Raw genomic sequence first — 17,174 nt, forward strand, 5'->3', positions numbered from 1 at the left:
GCTCTGGCACCAGTTGTCTGTTTCTATGAGGCCCTTTTGGAGGATGCTTGTGCCTGTGATTCTTTTAGTGAGGTGTTTATGTGGCCTTTCCAGTTGTTACAGATGTTTTGTGAGGTACATACCAAATGGGGCATTGCACTCTATGATGGGTCTAATGAGGGATGAGTACAGTGGGGAAATGACCTCCTTTTTCTGGATGAAAAGCCTTTGGTGATGAGGTGCGCCACATAGAAGGATTTCCTGACTGTTGAGGTGATGTGGTTATCGAAGGTGAGACCACTGTCCACTTGTGTTCCTAAGTCTTTTATCACACTTTCAGTGTTTAGTGTGCTGCCACCTATGTGGTAATTCATGGGTACATGATTTTTCCCAAAGGGGATAACTATACACTTCTTGGCATTGAGCTTGAGCCCATGACTCTGGCACCAAGCATATATTTCTGTAAGGCTCTTTTGTAGAATATCCAGATCATTTGGGGATCCAGTAATGGCTCCCAGTTTGCAGTCATCTGTGAATTTTGTTAGCCAGAGTCCCTTAGTGTTGGCCTGTACTTCAGAGAAGTAGAGGCCAAACAAGTGGTCCCAGGACTGAACCCTGAGGTACTCCACTTGTCTGGAGCTGGATTTGGAGTCTGCTACTTTTACAGTGTGGGTTCTGTTAGTAAGCCAGTTGGCAACCCATCGAGTGACGTAGGGATTTATGCCCAGCTTAGTAAGTTTATCTATGATTCCAGAGTGGGGGATGGTGTTGAAGGCCTTGGGAGGTCCAGATAGGCTGTGTGGACCACCTTTCCCTTGTCCATGGCTCTGGAGACTGATTAGAAGAAGTCAGTCAGGTTCAGGAGATGCGATTGGCACTTCTCAAACCCAAACTGGGTGGGGTCCAGTGTTTGAAGGTTGACAATGTCTTTGTTTATAAGTTCCATGATAATATGTTCCATGGCCTTGCAGATCAGGCTCATCAGACAGATGGGGACGATAGTTCCCAGGATCCAAAGTGGATCACCCCTTGTGGAGTGGGATAACTGTAGCTGTGTGCCACTCAGTGGGCACGAAGCCTGAGGTGAGGCTATGATTAACCATGACACTTAGGTGAGGTGCCAGTTCATTTTGTAGTTCATGTAGTACACAGCCTGGGATGTCATCTGGTCCCATAGATGCTGTATTCTTAGCTTTGGAGAGTGCATTTTTTACCTGTTTGGCCATGATTACCGAAATCTGGCAATCTTTCAGTATTGAGATGGGCCCTTTATGGGGTGAGAGAGGGCTGAAGTTGGCACTGAATCAATCTGCCAGGATATTGGCAATGTCCTTGGGATCAGTATATTTAATGCCATTCTGTTGTAGCTCAGAGCAGATCTGAGCATTGCCATTTAGATTCTTGACATAGCTATAGAATGCCTTGTCGTTGTCTTTGGAATCTTTGCCAATTTTATTTTCGTAACTAGCTTTGGAGGATTTTATGGGGGAATCTCAGCTTCTTAGTGAAGCTGGTAAGGGAGTTCTTTGCATCCTGGGGTTTTCCTCTTTTCTGCAACAATCTCTTCCTTCTGTTGTATAGTTTATGACAGGGGACCACCAGACTGGCTTCCTTTTTTTGGAGGAGAGTGTCTTGGTTCTATTTGGGATGGCACGATTCATGGATGAGTGGATGTGCTCGTACAATGCTTTAGTGTAGGATTTAGCAGTCAAACTTTCAGTTCCTGTCTGCATGGGTGTCATGAAGTGCATCACTTCTGACTTGAGTAGCATGAAGTCCGTGTTGGAGAAGTTTTTTACGGATGTTTCCTTACTGGGGGGTGGGTGTGGGATGTGGATGTCAAAAATGATTAGCTTATGGTCAGACCTAACCAACAAGGGGGTGACCACTGGTGTGGAGCATCGATTTCCCATGTTGGTAATGACCAGCTCCAGGATATTGGAGCCCCTGGTGGGACTATGGATTAGTTGATCCAGGGCATGAATTCCAAGAACCGTTGGGCAAAGGTGTTGGTACCGGAGTAGTTTTCCCAGATAATGGCAAGGTAGTTGAAATCACCCAGTATTAGGACGTTTGGTTGTATCTTAATATTTTCCAGTATGTTTAAAAAGGTGCAGTGAAAATCTTGGGGCATGGTGGGGATCTGTAGCAAGCTACAATTTGGATTGCAGTCTTACCTAGTGTTAGTTGCACCTTTAGAATTTCAGATGCATTCTGTTGGGCAAGTAGCCTGGAGGTGTAAATATCCTTGGTGAATATGGACATTCCTCCACCTTTAGTGTTTTGGTCCTGGTTTGGTGGCTAATAAGTGTGGTAAGAGTTGTAGCCTGGTATTGCAGGGGTGCTCTCTGGAGCCTTGAACCAGGTCTCAGTTACTGCACAAATATCAATGTTTTCCATTTTTAGAAGTGCCTTGAGAGAGAGTGCATTTTGAGTTTTAGACTTCTAGCATTGAGTAGCATTACCTTCAGATTTTGCACAATCTTGGCTGGAAAGAGCTTTGCTTCCAGTTTGGCTATGTAAGTGCATCTCTCACAGGTTGTAGTGTTGGGTGGTAGGAGGAGAGGGTTGTCTGTGTACATGAGGCAATTGCTGCATTGCCTCAGTATACCCAGATTCACCAGGTGGACAGGAGAAATCACCGGAAGCTGACCCTTGGACATGCCTGGTTAGGTGCTTTATTTATTTATTTATTTTGTAAAGTACAACAGCAGTTTTCCCTTACCTTGGCAAGGTCCTTTGCAATTATAGGCTGTTTAGTGCCTACAATTAATTTCTCCTCATTAACAAGGAGAGTTGAGTGCACTGCCGACCCCTAGTATTAGTTGAACAGTTTCAGGATGTTAACATATGAGAATAAATCCCTTGGAGATAACTAAATGTATCAAATTCTACTCAATAGATTAGCTTAGAAGTGAAAAAAAAATAAGTTTCTTCAGATATATTGCAGAATTTTAAGACTACCAGTAAGTGTTTGGTTTAGAGGTAGAATGCCTGAAATGTGAAAATACAGATTTGTGTATGGCATGTGTTTTAAAGGGTCTACTTTGTTTAGTTGATTCTCATTTCACTGACATTCATTTCACCCCGACCACTTCATTGAAAACTCAAATTATTGAACTGCAGTTAGTATATATGGCACTGTGTAGAGTGCTATAAGGCAAGTAAAAGGTATATGCCCTTTTCCCCACTGCAGTGTAATCATAGAGTTAGTATATATACTTAGGGGGGTGGGGGTCATGGCCCCCAATATTGGGGTGTGTGGGGTGCATTGCCTCTAACTTAGTACATATTGTCTTCTGGAGAGAGTTGGTCATTAGTGTTGCAACTATGCATGTCTATTGTTTAAAATGTATTGTCGTGAAGTTTTTGGTAAGACACAATATAAAACAAACAAGGTTGAGGCTATGCCCCCTACACCCCCCAACTATATACACTAACTTCAAGAGCGCACTATAGTGGGGAAAAGGGCATATACATTTTACTTGTCTTACAGTACTCCACACAGTGCCATATCCACTAACTGCAGTTCAGTGAAATGAGTTTTCAGTAGTTTGTGATTTCAGTGATGTGGTCGGGGTGAAATGAAATTCAGTGAAATGAGATTCAATGAAACAAAGTATACCCATTTTAAAATACTCAAAAATAGACAAAAGTTTAATGTTCGATCATGTTATATATGCATAATATGAGAAAATGTGAGCTTTATAACATTTTTTAAAGCAGATTATCATATGATTAGTTACACTGGAAGAACTGGTCTAATTAAAACTTTTCTGTATATTAGACATCAGATTTAATTAAAATTGATTTCTTAGGCAAAACCATGGTCTGCTGTGGTCATTCTTCAAAATAAAGGAGTTGCTGACTCTGTTTTTTTTTTTTTGCCACTAGTTATTTGTTTGGAAGACCTATGTATTACGATTGACTTGTATACCTGGGCCACATGCATAACTTTTTGATGTATTGTGTGTGTGTGCATGTTTATGCATGTTGTAAAATCCAAAAAGATACAAAGCATACTTCTCAATCTGATAGTGCAATAAATGTGGACACAGCCGTAAACAATGAGGGGACAAAGGCCCAACATAGGGGCAATTTTTATATATAACGATTACAAACTTAAAAAGTTAATAAAATAACAGGTTTTGCATTAGCATGAATTTTTCTGAATGGTATGAAGTATGAAACTCACACCTGTCATTATTTTCTGACTTCAATTCTTAGTGACTTACTAGAAAACCAAAGATTTTATGAAGCCAAAATACAAGGCAAAAATCTGGACAGGTGAGAAGTATGCACTTGAGTTCGGTACACATGCAAAACTCACATTTATTTAACTTCCTCAGCTGAAATTCTAGCCCACTTGTGTTTTCAATATTGAAATAAAATGGTGCATTCTTAATGATGTCCATTCCACATAGTCATTCCAGGGTACAGACTGTCTCACAACAAGAAAGTACCAGCCAGTTTATAGGCCTATCTCGAGCCGTAGAAATGTCCAAAACTGTAGCCTCTCCCAGGCCCCTCCTTTCAGCTTCAAAACCAAATAATGGGTCTTCTCTTACTCCACTTCTTGGTCTTCTGATTGGAACATCAGTATTCCTTCACAGAGGAGCTAACTTCCTGAACTGAGTCCTCCAGGCTCCTCTTACAACAACCCTCTCCCTTCTCAGAACAAACTAGGAGGGGATGGATCCATAATGATGGACAGTCAGACCTCATCAACACATCTGGCAACTCACCAACAATAGTGGGGATACTATATCCTTCAACTGACAGACTATTCTTGTATGCCTACCTTAAATGAATTCTGTAGTATTTTCTGTATCTGGTAAAACTTAAGCATAATCCTTACCTTCTGAAACACTGTTGAACTGATGCCAAATTCAATGTATTTCAAGGTAACTTTCCATACTCTGCTCTGTTCCTTAAAAAAAAAAAAAACCTTCTCTTTTACTGGTTTACGTATTGTGCTTGCCACCCTTAATTTTAACCCATCTGTAAGTTATATAGATCACTTTTAAATGGATTTCCTTCTATCCCAAGTGTTTCCAGTAATGTGGACAACATCTGTACTAATTTCTTTACTAGCTCTCAAATGTTTTCCTTCATATGAAATGCTGTGCGCACCCTCTGCATTTTATCCTGCATGCTACTGTTTTCTGAGCACTTGCTGGCATGCTGAATGTCTGGATATCCTTTACTAACCTTACTACCTTTACTTTCATGTTCTTTAATGCCATTCCCAATTTGCTCCTGGATGATGTTAATTCATAACCTTCATCCCACCTTGATGTTGCCACCTTTCTCCTCTCTACTTATGATTTTGTCACAGTATATTTTGTTCAAAAACAGCTGTGTGATGAATGCCAACCTGCAGTCTTCTGCAGGAACTTATTTTACATGATACAAAGATGTTTTCCATGTAGTTGTAGTATATCTACCATTTACTATTCCATTATACATGGAAAATATTTACTTATAAAGAAAAACAAAATTGTCAGAAGGTGCAGATTACTGCTTCTAAGAAATACAGTATGCTATTCAGAAGTTTAAAGTTGAGTGGTAATATTTCTGCTAGTAGGAAAAACCTAATTGTGTTTTGTTTTGTCACAGAGTACTGGAAAATTCTGGCGTTTTTCTATTATCCTGTCATCTACTTTCCTTTACTTGGCTGTGCAGCTGTTAGGCATCGAATTGGTTATGTCCTCGGTGCCATTCTGTCATGGCTTCATTGTGGAGTGTTGATTTGGCAGAAAGTGGAGTGTCCTTATTCACCTAAGGTAAGGTACTGTTCCTGCACAGGAATTAAATGCACATTTTTCTGTACAAGTTTCTCCCAAACAAAAGCTGCAGCACTTGTGCTGTATCCTTTATTACCCACCGTATTTGTTCATTAACAGTTTAACCACCTCAGAGTAGTAGTTTTATAATTACAGAGAAGTTTTGCTTCAGTTCTAATTCTTATCACATGACATAAGTCCTTAAGTAGGTGGTTGTCTTAAAAGTGCATTTCTTTTTAGATAACAGACTGCAGGCAATAGGTTTGACCCTTGGACTATTGCAAGAAGAGAGCTTGGTAAAGAGCAATTCATACATAATTACAACAGACGAACCAGCCCAGAACATTTTGCTGGGCTAATGAATGTAATAAGTTACATGTTTTTGATTCCCAGCTTATCAGTGGGAGTAGAGTTCACTTGCAAGGACTGAAAAATACTACTAAATTTACTTAACTGCATGAAATCTGTTTAGAAATAACTGAATTCTTATTATAAAGACATTAATAGAGAACACAAGTTGGCTGTTACTTCCTTCACCAGCACACACTGTCCCTGGTTCGATCTTTATCTCGTTGCACGAATCCCCTAAAGTCTTCAGACTAACGACTGATTTTTATTTTCTTTTCTGATGCCTTGCTAATAAGCTTCTTGCAGTTTTGAATGTTCCACAGTCAGTATTGGTCTGTATATAACACCCGTTTGTTTACCATTGTGGTTAGTTTTGTTTTATTTGTGCTCTAAATCTGATTGCCTATATTGTCATGTACATTACAGTTCAGTATAATTCAAACAGTATAACCTTTCCTATGGTGGCCTTCAAATCTATTGCCTTATATTGTCAGTCTGTTTTTTCCATTTATTTACCTAGACTTTAATTGCTTGCCTTGTCTGTTACATTCACACTATACAGCTATATGCTTATGCTTTTGGATACCTTACATTTCTTGTGTGTTCAACTAGCTTTGAGCTGCCCTGCAGTGGCCTGTATATTTGCTTTCCTTGTGGATATCTGCTTATTATCTTCAAATTAATGTTTCATTATTTTTATAGTAAATAACTTTGTATTTTTTCCTCTGCATACGTAATTGATTTGTACTTTTCCTCTGGAAAACATCTGCATATCTGGCAACATGAAATTGTGGGATAGTCCTTTATTTTCTAGTGTGTGGTACAGATTTGATCCTGGACCTGGTTTCCCACTGTTGCCCCCATGTCACCCCATCTTTTATTGTCTCCCGTTGGTCTTATCCTACGCTACCAACGGGTACCTCTTTCCAGACTTGCACACACCTTCATCCTGTTAAAGCTGCCAGTCACCTTAGAATAGTATCTTCAGCCACCTGTCACACTTTCAGCACTCTTCTCTTCTTCCTTGTCCAGTATATGTCCTTGCTCTCTACTTCACTGTAATCTTTCACTTGGCCACCCATTTTTCTTCAGGTGTACTGTCTGTTCATCAACAATTTCATTAAAGCCTGTTTAACTGGGCCGAACAAGCCAGGTGGGATTATACTGATGAAAACGGTTTAGCCTAAACTTTGACAGTTTTGGAGTTAGCTATAATAATTAAAAGGATGCAGAGAGAGCAGTCCTGGGGTTAGTTATAATAATTGTAGGGGTGCAGACAGCATGTCAGGGCTTTACCCACTGTAAGTATTTGTAATCATCTTTGTCCATTTGGTCTATATCTTTTTACCAAAAAGCTTTCACTGAAATGGTCAGTGACTATGTACCACTTACTTAATCTTCCCTACACTCGTTTATCTTTGTTAATCAGTACTCTCCCTTCTCTTGAGCTTGTCACTTTATACGCATTGTTTTTACTAGACATTTCACCTTAATTTTGCCTTTCCATGTTTAACTTGTATATATGTTTATCACTGCTTTGTATTCATGTACCCATACCTTACTCTTCCAGACAGTACCTGCTCTTACCAGATATAGACTCTTTCTCTCTTTTTGTTCTTTCTTTCTCATTCTTTTTTGTCCTTCCTTATTTTCATTTATTTTGTCTTCTTCCTCGGTTCTTTTAACTTCCTTTCCACATTTTTGTCCTCCTTAATTTCTACTCTCACGTACTTCATTCTTTCACAAAAATGGCAGAAAGTGGCAGCGCTTCTTTGGAGGAACAGATAATAAGTTTTAGAAACTCTCTTTAGTTGAGAAATAAATGTTTACTTTTCACCAGATTGGTCACATACAGCATAATTTACCTGAAGCTTCATCAACAGTCATTTACTACAGTCCATAACACAATTCAAGTATTAGCAGAAAATAATCAATCAACAGCTGTACCACAAAGAAAACCAATTAAACATAATGCAAGGGCTGTAGTATGAACAAAGGAACAAAGTAGATATTCTGATAACAGATCCAGGGTGATGCAACATTCTTGGAGATTCCTAAAGCCACACTCTAGAATCAGAAGAGAACTTTAATAAAAGACTTGATGAAAGACAAACTGAATGTTCCTATAGAATAATATGCTTAACCTTGTACAGTGCAAACCTGATGCAACACTATCCAGGCACATTTGGGTCTACTTCCATTTCTTTCACAGTAAAGGGCATATTCTGAGGGAGTCTGAACAGCTAAAAATATAAAGTAGTAGAAAAGGTTTCACTTTCTTTCTTCAGAAAACACTGGAGTTTGTCATCCTTGTGTTGTGTGGTGAAGGAAAAAGTGTCCCCATGTGTGCAGCCCAGGTATTCCAACTGATTCTGTTGAAGACGAATGAATGACTGATTTTTCAGCTGATTATCCTATCAGCCTTACCATCATCTTGAAATTTTGGCTAAACCCGGTGGATTTGGGGGCAAAAAATGAGGATACAAGAAGACTGATTACTTAGTAGATATAACCCAGGATATCTTAACCAGCTGCCTGACCATCTGAATCACATGAGATAGTACATTTATGGCTGACATGCATATTGGCTAATTCAAGGATTAGCAGCGGTTGAAAATGAGGAGACCAAGATGGTTTACCTTTACAAAGCCGAGTCACGGTGGTGCAAATGCTCATATGAGCAACTCGTAACCACGAAAGTGAAAACAGCGACAGTTCGTAATGTTCAAAAATCAGCAAATTGAAAATCAGATTTGCTGATTGTCGAACACTAATTTCGAAAAAAAATGTAATGAGGTTTAAAGCAGGGGGCAAGCCCCTATGCGCCCCCATGTGGGGGGGGCAAGCCCCCACACCTCCCTACTTTAATATTCTAACTCTGAGATTGCACTACAGTGGGGAAAGGGGCCATTTCCCGATCCCCACTATAGAGCAATCTGCCCTAAAATGCCGAATGTGCAATGAGTGAGTGAATGTCAATGTGCATTTGCTCATTGCACATTCAATCCTTTTTCCGTTCAGCATTTGCAAACTTCACAAACTCACGTTTGGACAATTGCTGTTCGCCCTTGTGCAATACGCACACATGAAGCTAAACCGGCCAAGACAAATAATGGAATGTCTCATGACTGGCTGTAAATGAGCCAATAAAAGATCTCTGAATTTTGATCAAACACTGAAATGATCCCAAAGATTTATTTTTATTTTACATTTGTTAACCATCTATGTGGGCTAGTTTGAGGATCCTTTTCAGCCGGCACCTAGGGCAAAAATAGTAAGACAGAAAAATAATTAATCAAAAAATCATGCAAAAGACTACACATTGAAGCTGACAATGGAAATACAGATGCACAGGCCTTCAGAGTAGTCATATCTGTAAACATGTCAGTATATTTCAGTAGAGCATGTAATACTGGATTGTTAGCATTGTTCACTTAGCTAGGGTAGAGAGGCAAGGATTCAGCAGAGGTGTAACTCTGAATACTTGGAACTACTTCATTTTTTTCTAGCACAGTTGCATCATTGGAAGAATTACCGATTCAACCGTAAGAAAAGGTAGAGGATGTCGTAATGTAAGGAACAGTGCTAATTTGGCAAGGGATATACTGAGAGAGCTGTATATAAGTGCACCTATATAGATGATGCATGGTGGAGATGAGGGTTGCTCTCAGTATTTCAAGCCATGGTCTATTGTTGATAGTCTCCCCCCCATGTTATGCAGCAGATGCAGGTGGTATGTTGTATCATAATGGTTGATTTGCTAGAAGCTTAGTGTCTGACCACTAATGGGAGGAAGATGTTCAAAAAGGGATTATGCCTTGAAGGAAAAAATGTCATGGGTGGTCTTTTTTGCAAGTAAGGAAGTAATTAGAAGTTTTCTCTCCTCATCATCCCCCTCTATCTACATCTGTGCTTCTTCATACTTGTGTCTACATTTACATTTCCGTGTATCAGCAGCCATACTAGTAACAACTTGTGGCGAAAAATGGGTGTAGAAGGACTAGGAGATTTTGTTCAGGTTAAAAGGGGTACCCAGACCTTTGAGAATGGTGTATATTGTGACGCAATAAACAGCTTTCTAATGACTATATTAGGAGGAGAAGGCAGCAGTCTGACAGGAACTCTTTCATTCCAGTCTTTGCTTGAGGATTAGTAATAGCTAGAACCCACATGGGGTTGCCGTTATGACATTAATGTGGAACAGGCCCAGACATGGTGTCTTGTTATCATTGACTAGGCCTGTAATGTGTATATCTCATCGTTAGCACATTCTCACTTATTACTGTGGAGGCTGGATAAAGTCCCCAACTTAGTCATTGTAAATTTACTTTCATTACATCACTGATGCATGGACCATCTCTGAAATGTTATGCTAATTGATCAAAGTCTGTAGAACTGTTAATCAGTATCATTGCCTTTATTCCAGTGAATACCCAAGTTACAGTTTATTGGGCAACTTCCTACTTTGCCGTGGTCCCTTTCTCAGGGTGCAGCCTCTGTGTACAGCCAGAACCTCTTAAGTGGAGGCATCTTACCATGAGGAGGCCTATTATGCATACCCTGAGTACAGTTTGTTGAGGTGCAAACTAGTTTTTGCTGCTCTTCCATTTATCATTTGTTATAAAATGTTTTAAACCAATACTGATGCTCCGGATTTAAACAATGCTGTCCTATGTCTCTAAGGTAAATTATCAAGTATGCTATTTTGTTACATGTATAAATTGCACAAGAACAGATGTGTTGCTATGGCATTTAAGCTCCTGAGTCTGGCTCCAGTGCCCCCTTGCAGTTTGATAGTTTTGGTTCTAGTTATCATAGAAATAACCAAATGGGTGGGGAAGAGGATGCCTTTACTTATGCACAGTAGTCACTGCATTTCTGGAGGACTACTGATATTCAGCAAAATTTGATGCTGCCTCTATTTATTTGCACACAGTACAGAATTGTAAGTCATTTTATAGGAGAGAGATTTTAATATTAGTCCTGCAGTGAGTATGACAACCCATATGATATACAAGACTGATCATCAGTGGTATATGGCACAAATACTCTTCCAAGTAGGGCTGAGTGTTGAGGACATACTTGTTGGATTAGAGGTGTTCTGGTTTATATATAGGATACAGTTAAAGAGAATGAGTAGAAGTGGGAGGTGTGTACCTCTTAGGACTCTAGGTGAAGAAGGATAGAATGACCAAAGTATAGGCTTGACATGGGACTGTTGTCAAGCTTGTGGGAGAAACATGAGGCCCTTAGGTGATGGGCAGGCTATTAAATCAAATCATTTGGTAGTGGAGGATTTTGATTCTGTTTTATTGGTGACATGACATTTGGAAGTTGCTTACACTAGAAAAAGAGTAGAAGTTAATTAAGATAAGGTAACAGAAATACTTCTGCCAAGACAGCCAAATTTAAAGCTAGAGCTAAGAATTTATTTTGTTGCTGGGACTTCCCAAAAGTAGTGGCAGATCATAACCTTGGGGGGGGGGGGGGTTAGTTGCTGTATTATGTAAAGAGTCTTCCAAACAACTAAAGAAAGATTCATAGAAGTGGAAGAAAAAATATTTTGTCTGGTCAGTCAAGGTGCAACATGTTAAAGTTAAGATGGGGAATGTTTATGCACTCAACAAAGGAGATGCAATTTCTTTTCCCTAAATCCTTACAGGTACGGCATGGAAAATTTTGAGTTCAGTAATAGAATTTGACAGAATGAGATTTTAATGTAACCACTTGAACCAAGACCCGGAAGAGTCTTCCATCCAGTAGGGGTATAATTACAGAATGAGGGACTTTGAGAACTGCAGTACATGGGGGGGGGGGGGGGGGGTTTGACACGTTCTGTTGAAAGATTAAGTGGATGTTATGTATGAGATGCGGCTTAGTAGGTGTTGACAGTGGAGACAAGAGATAGATGTGTTTTAGGTAATATCCCATTGACCATGGGACTAACAATGATTAGTGAACAGACAGTTGGGTGGAAGGATGGAAATGAGAAACAGTATAAAGCAGCAAGAAAAACTGAAGTGCAAAGTAACTGTGATTATCGGACAGTGCAGACAACAGGGTTAGTGTGGGTGTACTGTGGTGAGACAGAACTAGCCTGCCTTGACAGTAAGTTGTTGGGTTTAGAGGAGGAAAATGCAGTTTCATAAAGTGTGAAAGAAAAAAATTAGATTTTTTGGAAATACAAAGTTATTGAAAGGGGAAATGTGTACAGAGTAATATGATGGTCAGGGAATTAAAGATATAAGCAGAAATGTACTTGGTTTCCCAGACCAGGTGAAAGGCTGAGAATAGAAAATGCACAGAATTCTTGTAGGTGCAATAGTTCATTGCTAAATATTTGGCCAAAACATTCAAGGACATTAAGGTGATCAGATGGCATTAGAGAGATCAACAAGGATCAACAAGAAAGATATATATATATATATATATATATATCAGGCAAAGGTTTAAATAGTTGTATAAAAAAACTGTATAGTGACGCCTCACATTGCCATGATGGTTAGCATGGGAAGAAGGCAGTAGAAGGTTATGCCTTGTAAGTGAAGACAAGGGTTTGTTACAATGAGTTTTGTGCATTGTTGAATAAATATAGCTGCAGATCACACTTCAGGAAACAAAAAAAATGAAAACCCAAAAGACTGGGAATTAAATCATCAAATGAAAAGTATATCAATCAAACTAAATTACTTATATTTTCAACCATATATCGCTGACACTGCCCAGATAAAACAGGACATGCTTTTACCGCAGCAGTATCCAAGTTACAGGACTTATGGTTCTATAACTGGATAAAACCATATTTTGCTTTGTTTACAATAGAAGGAAACTGTTTATAGGTACCTACACTACCTATGAAGGTCAGTAACTCCATATCCAAAGACAAAGGTGAGGCAAGTGCTTTTTGGTATTGTTAATGGTGTTAAATTAATATATGCACCTTCATGTTTCATATGACTAAAATCTATCAGTGCCTCCGTAATGCCCAGTGTTAAAACTTCTGCAGGAAGAAATGAAAAGATAATTCTCAGGCCTCACTGGTAAAAGGGTAGCAAGAGACAGATAGAAGCTGAGAGCTAGCAAATGTGGTTTGCTAGCCTCCTTTTCTGCTTAACTGAGCATGTGCTCAACAAAAATATTTTTTATTTTGACAATGTCTGCTATTTACAACTCAAGGGTACTGTGATGGGAGCGTTTTTTGCTCCCATTTACGCAGACCTATTTATGGGCTATGTTGAACATCATCTAATCTGACATGAGTCATAATTTATTTTGGGGGGAAATAGATATCTGATGTCATTATTTGGATGATTGTTGGCTAATATGGAAGCCAGATGAGCACTATTTAATTGAGTTTGTTGAATATGTCAACGAAAATAAATGGGGAATCCATTTTACATTGAATTATGGGGAATCCATTTTACATTGAATTATCATTGGGAAATTGTGACTTTCTTAGATGTAGAGGTTAAGGTACTAGAAGATGGTACATTAAGTAGCAATGTTTATAGGAAATATCCCCAGTATAACAATTTACTATATGCCTCCAGTTGCCACCCCCCACATGTCATTAAGAGCATTCCTAAGTCTCCGTTTTTGAGTCTGAAAAGAATATGTTCTACCACGGAAAGTTATAAGGTTCAAACAGGTCATATGGCCCGTAGATTTTATGATCGAGGCTGTAAGAAATTTGATGTTGATATAGCCATAAACAGGGTTCATGAAGTTAATAGACAACAAACTCTTGTATATAAAGATACAAATTCTAGATCTGACTCCATGTTTAGATTCATCATGAAATTTGGGGGCAATACCAGGCAATTACAAGAAATTATACATAAACATTGGGACATTTTATACATGGAGGAGATATTATCTCAGTTTTTGCCATCTAGATGTAGGTTTGGATATAGGAGAGGAAAGAATTTGGGGGGGGCTGGTTCAATCATTACAAAAAGGGTAAGATGGTACACAAAAGTTTGCAAACCACTTTATTAGGTGGTCCAGTAATGGGCAGATGTTCTTCGTCTCACATTGCTGCAGTCATAACCTGTGGGTAGTCCGCTGTCCTCGGTCGGCCCGAATACCAAAGTGTTAGGCTGGCGTCGGTCATGGTCGCTCAGAGCTGACGTCAGTACGCAGTAGTACTTAAGCACATGACCGACGCCATATCCTCAGTCTTTCTTGCCGCGTGGTCCGAAGCAGAAGCAGCGTTTGCAAGTGCCGTTCGGCATCCTGAAATTTTCGTTTTTCGAGTTTCAGACCGAAGACCAAGTTGGGCTAAGTACCCCGTTGGGGAATATTTTTGTCTTTTCTTGCCTCAGTTAATCCGGATGTCAGAAAAAGTTAATAATTGTATTTCTTGTGGGAAACAGATACCTCATAGGGACTATCACTCTCTCTGTATTCCTTGCTTGGGGCCTGAGCACGACGTAGTCGGGTGTCGCTTTTGCGCTAGATTTAATAAGCGCACCATTAAACGCAGATTAGACTGTGCTAGGCTTGTTTTCGGTAAGCGGTGTAACTACAACATGCCGTCTGATCCTCCGACGCCTGCTACCGCAAAAAAGCGAAAAGATAAATCGTTAAAGTCTAAACAGGATGAGTCGTCCGTTGCGGACGCCGGTTCTATGGAAACTACGGTTGAATCTGTGGATCCAGCCGAGGTCTCGGCTGAATCACAGGGGGAACCTTTAATTTTACAGGAATTGGCCTCTCAGGAGTTAGGTCAGGCCGAGGGGGGCTTCTCAAGTTTCTGTAGTTCCATCCTTACAAAAGGTTATTAGGCCTTCTACTTCTGTCACTAAAGGCCCTGCTAAAGCTAGACCTGGTCTTTCTGGTACAGGCATCAGCCCTAGTTCTTCGGGCTCTGTTCCTAAAAAACATATGTTGAAAATGGCAGAGGATTTGATTACTTTAATCAGGGGTTCTATGCCCCCTCCAGAAAAAAGGCCTAGGGTGGAGACAGATGTGGAGGGATTGGAGCATTCCTCAGATTACTCTGAGTCTTCAGCTGAGGACATTCAGGATTTTCCTCCCTATTCTGATTCGGATGCAGAGGATTCCTGTCCTTCTGCTTCTCCTCCAAAGGATTTTTCCTTTTCTGAAACCCTGCACTCCATGAGGGAGCATTTCAAGTGGGAAGGTCAGGATTTTTCAGATTCTCGTAAGAGGCTTAGGGAATTTTTGTTTTTGCCACAATATAGACCTTTGGCTATTCCCCCTGTTTTAGATGTTGTTCAGGATGTTTTTTCTGAAGCTTCCCTTAATCCTGATTCTTTACCCCCTGCCCCTGTCAAGCCAGACAGGTATTACAGAGTTCCAGAGGCTCATAAATATTTGTATAAGAGTCCTAGAGCTGACCCGGAAACTATTAGTCAAGGACCTAAGGGTGTCAGGGCTTCTGTAGTTAAGAATCCAGTACCTCTGGATAAAGATTCTAGAGCTTTGGATAGGTGGGGTAAAAAAGTGTATACCTCCTCCACTCTAGCTATGAGGGCTTTAAATTGCCAGTTTCATATGCTGAAATATCAGAACTTTCTGTTAGGTCAGTTGAAATCTAAGGTAGATGCTTTAGCTGAGGGTATAGAGTGTAAGGAATTGCAGGACTTAGTTCATGCCTCGGATCAGGTTGGTAAGCATTCCTTGCAGTGTGGCTTTGATGCTCTTCAGGCTTCTTCCAGGGTGGCTGCTACTGGTTCAGTTATTCGTAGGCATGCCTGGCTTAAGGATCAAAATTTGTCAGAGCATGTTAAAGCTCGAATTTTGGATGCTCCTCTTCAATCTGAAGTTCTTTTGGTTCTCCTGTGGAGTCAGTTTTGAAAAAATGGAAGACAAAGCTAAGTCCATGCAGACGGTTAAGGAATTTTTACAAGTGCAGCCCCCTAAGTTTAGCAGGAATTGGCCTGCAAAAGGATGGTCTTACCCTTCTTCCGAGTTTCAGTCTAAGGGCAGGTCTAGACGTGGTAGGGGCAGAGCTCACGCTCAGGGTTCTTTCAGACCTAGGACTTGGAGTTCTCCTGCACAATCTTCTGGTGAGGGCAGGGATCAGCCTTTTTGTAAACAGACCCAATGACCTGTATCTCCAGCTGCCAGACTCTTCCTGTCTGGCAGCTCCTCTAGGAGGAAAGTTGGCACTTTTCAAACAAAATTGGCTTTTGGTCACCCAGGACAAATGGGTGTTGGACATTATAAATCAAGGCTACAAGTTTTATTTTCACACCTTTCCTCCTTTCAAAGGCATGCCAGATGTACCTCCTCAGCAAAGGCTGGAGGCTCACAAACAGATTTCTTTGCTTTTGCAAACGGGGGCAATCCAGGTGGTACCTCCGTCAGAAGTAGGCCTAGGGTTTTATTCTCGCCTATTCCTAGTGCCAAAGAAAGGAAACACTTGGAGGCCAATTCTGGATTTGTCCATTCTCAATACTTACCTAGACATTCCAAGGTTCAAGATGTTAACTTTACAGCAACTTCTGCCTCTGCTAGGCAAAGATCACTGGATGGTAACTCTGGATCTCAAAGAGGCTTATCTTCACATTCCTATCAGGCCCAGCTGCAGGAGATTCCTGCGTTTTCGGGCTGGTACTTTTCATTATCAGTTCTCTGCATTGCCCTTTGGCTTATCTACTGTGCCCAGGGTGTTCACAAAGGTCCTGGCTCCTGTGATAGCCTTCTTAAGACTGAGAGGAATACAAATTTATCCTTATCTGGACGATTGCCTGATTCTTGCTCAAGACAAAGACAAGTTACTTCAACATCTACAGTATGTAATGGCAGTTTTAAGGTGCCTAGGGTATTCTGTGAACGAAACAAAGTCCAGTCTAGTACCCTCTCAGGACATGTGCTTTCTGGGTGTGAGACTGAATACAGCCTCTCGGATGGCTTTTTTGACCCCAGACAAACAAAGAAACCTTCACCTATACTTCCAGCAATTATCACTAATGTCCAGGCTGACTGCAAGGACAGTCCTTCAAGTCTTGGGGTTCATGGCATCTTGCATTCTGGTACTTCCCAATGCCAAACTGCATATGAGGAAGCTACAATGGTATCTCAAAAGTGTAT

At 40.3% G+C, this 17,174-nt stretch overlaps 1 protein-coding gene across 3 annotated transcripts in view; it reads left to right on the forward strand.

The window, feature by feature from the left end:
* STRA6 (signaling receptor and transporter of retinol STRA6) overlaps positions 1–17,174 on the forward strand; it is a 585,684-nt gene that overhangs the window by 279,906 nt on the left and 288,604 nt on the right. For all 3 annotated transcript variants that reach the window (XM_044077758.1, XM_044077760.1, XM_044077759.1), the window contains exon 6: positions 5,599–5,765. In XM_044077758.1, coding sequence (XP_043933693.1) covers positions 5,599–5,765 — 167 coding nt within the window. The remainder of the gene's footprint in view (positions 1–5,598; positions 5,766–17,174) is intronic.

This window comes from Protopterus annectens, chromosome 7.part0, assembly GCF_019279795.1.
Source record: "Protopterus annectens isolate FY-2018-M chromosome 7.part0, PAN1.0, whole genome shotgun sequence".
Lineage (NCBI taxonomy): Eukaryota > Metazoa > Chordata > Ceratodontiformes > Protopteridae > Protopterus > Protopterus annectens.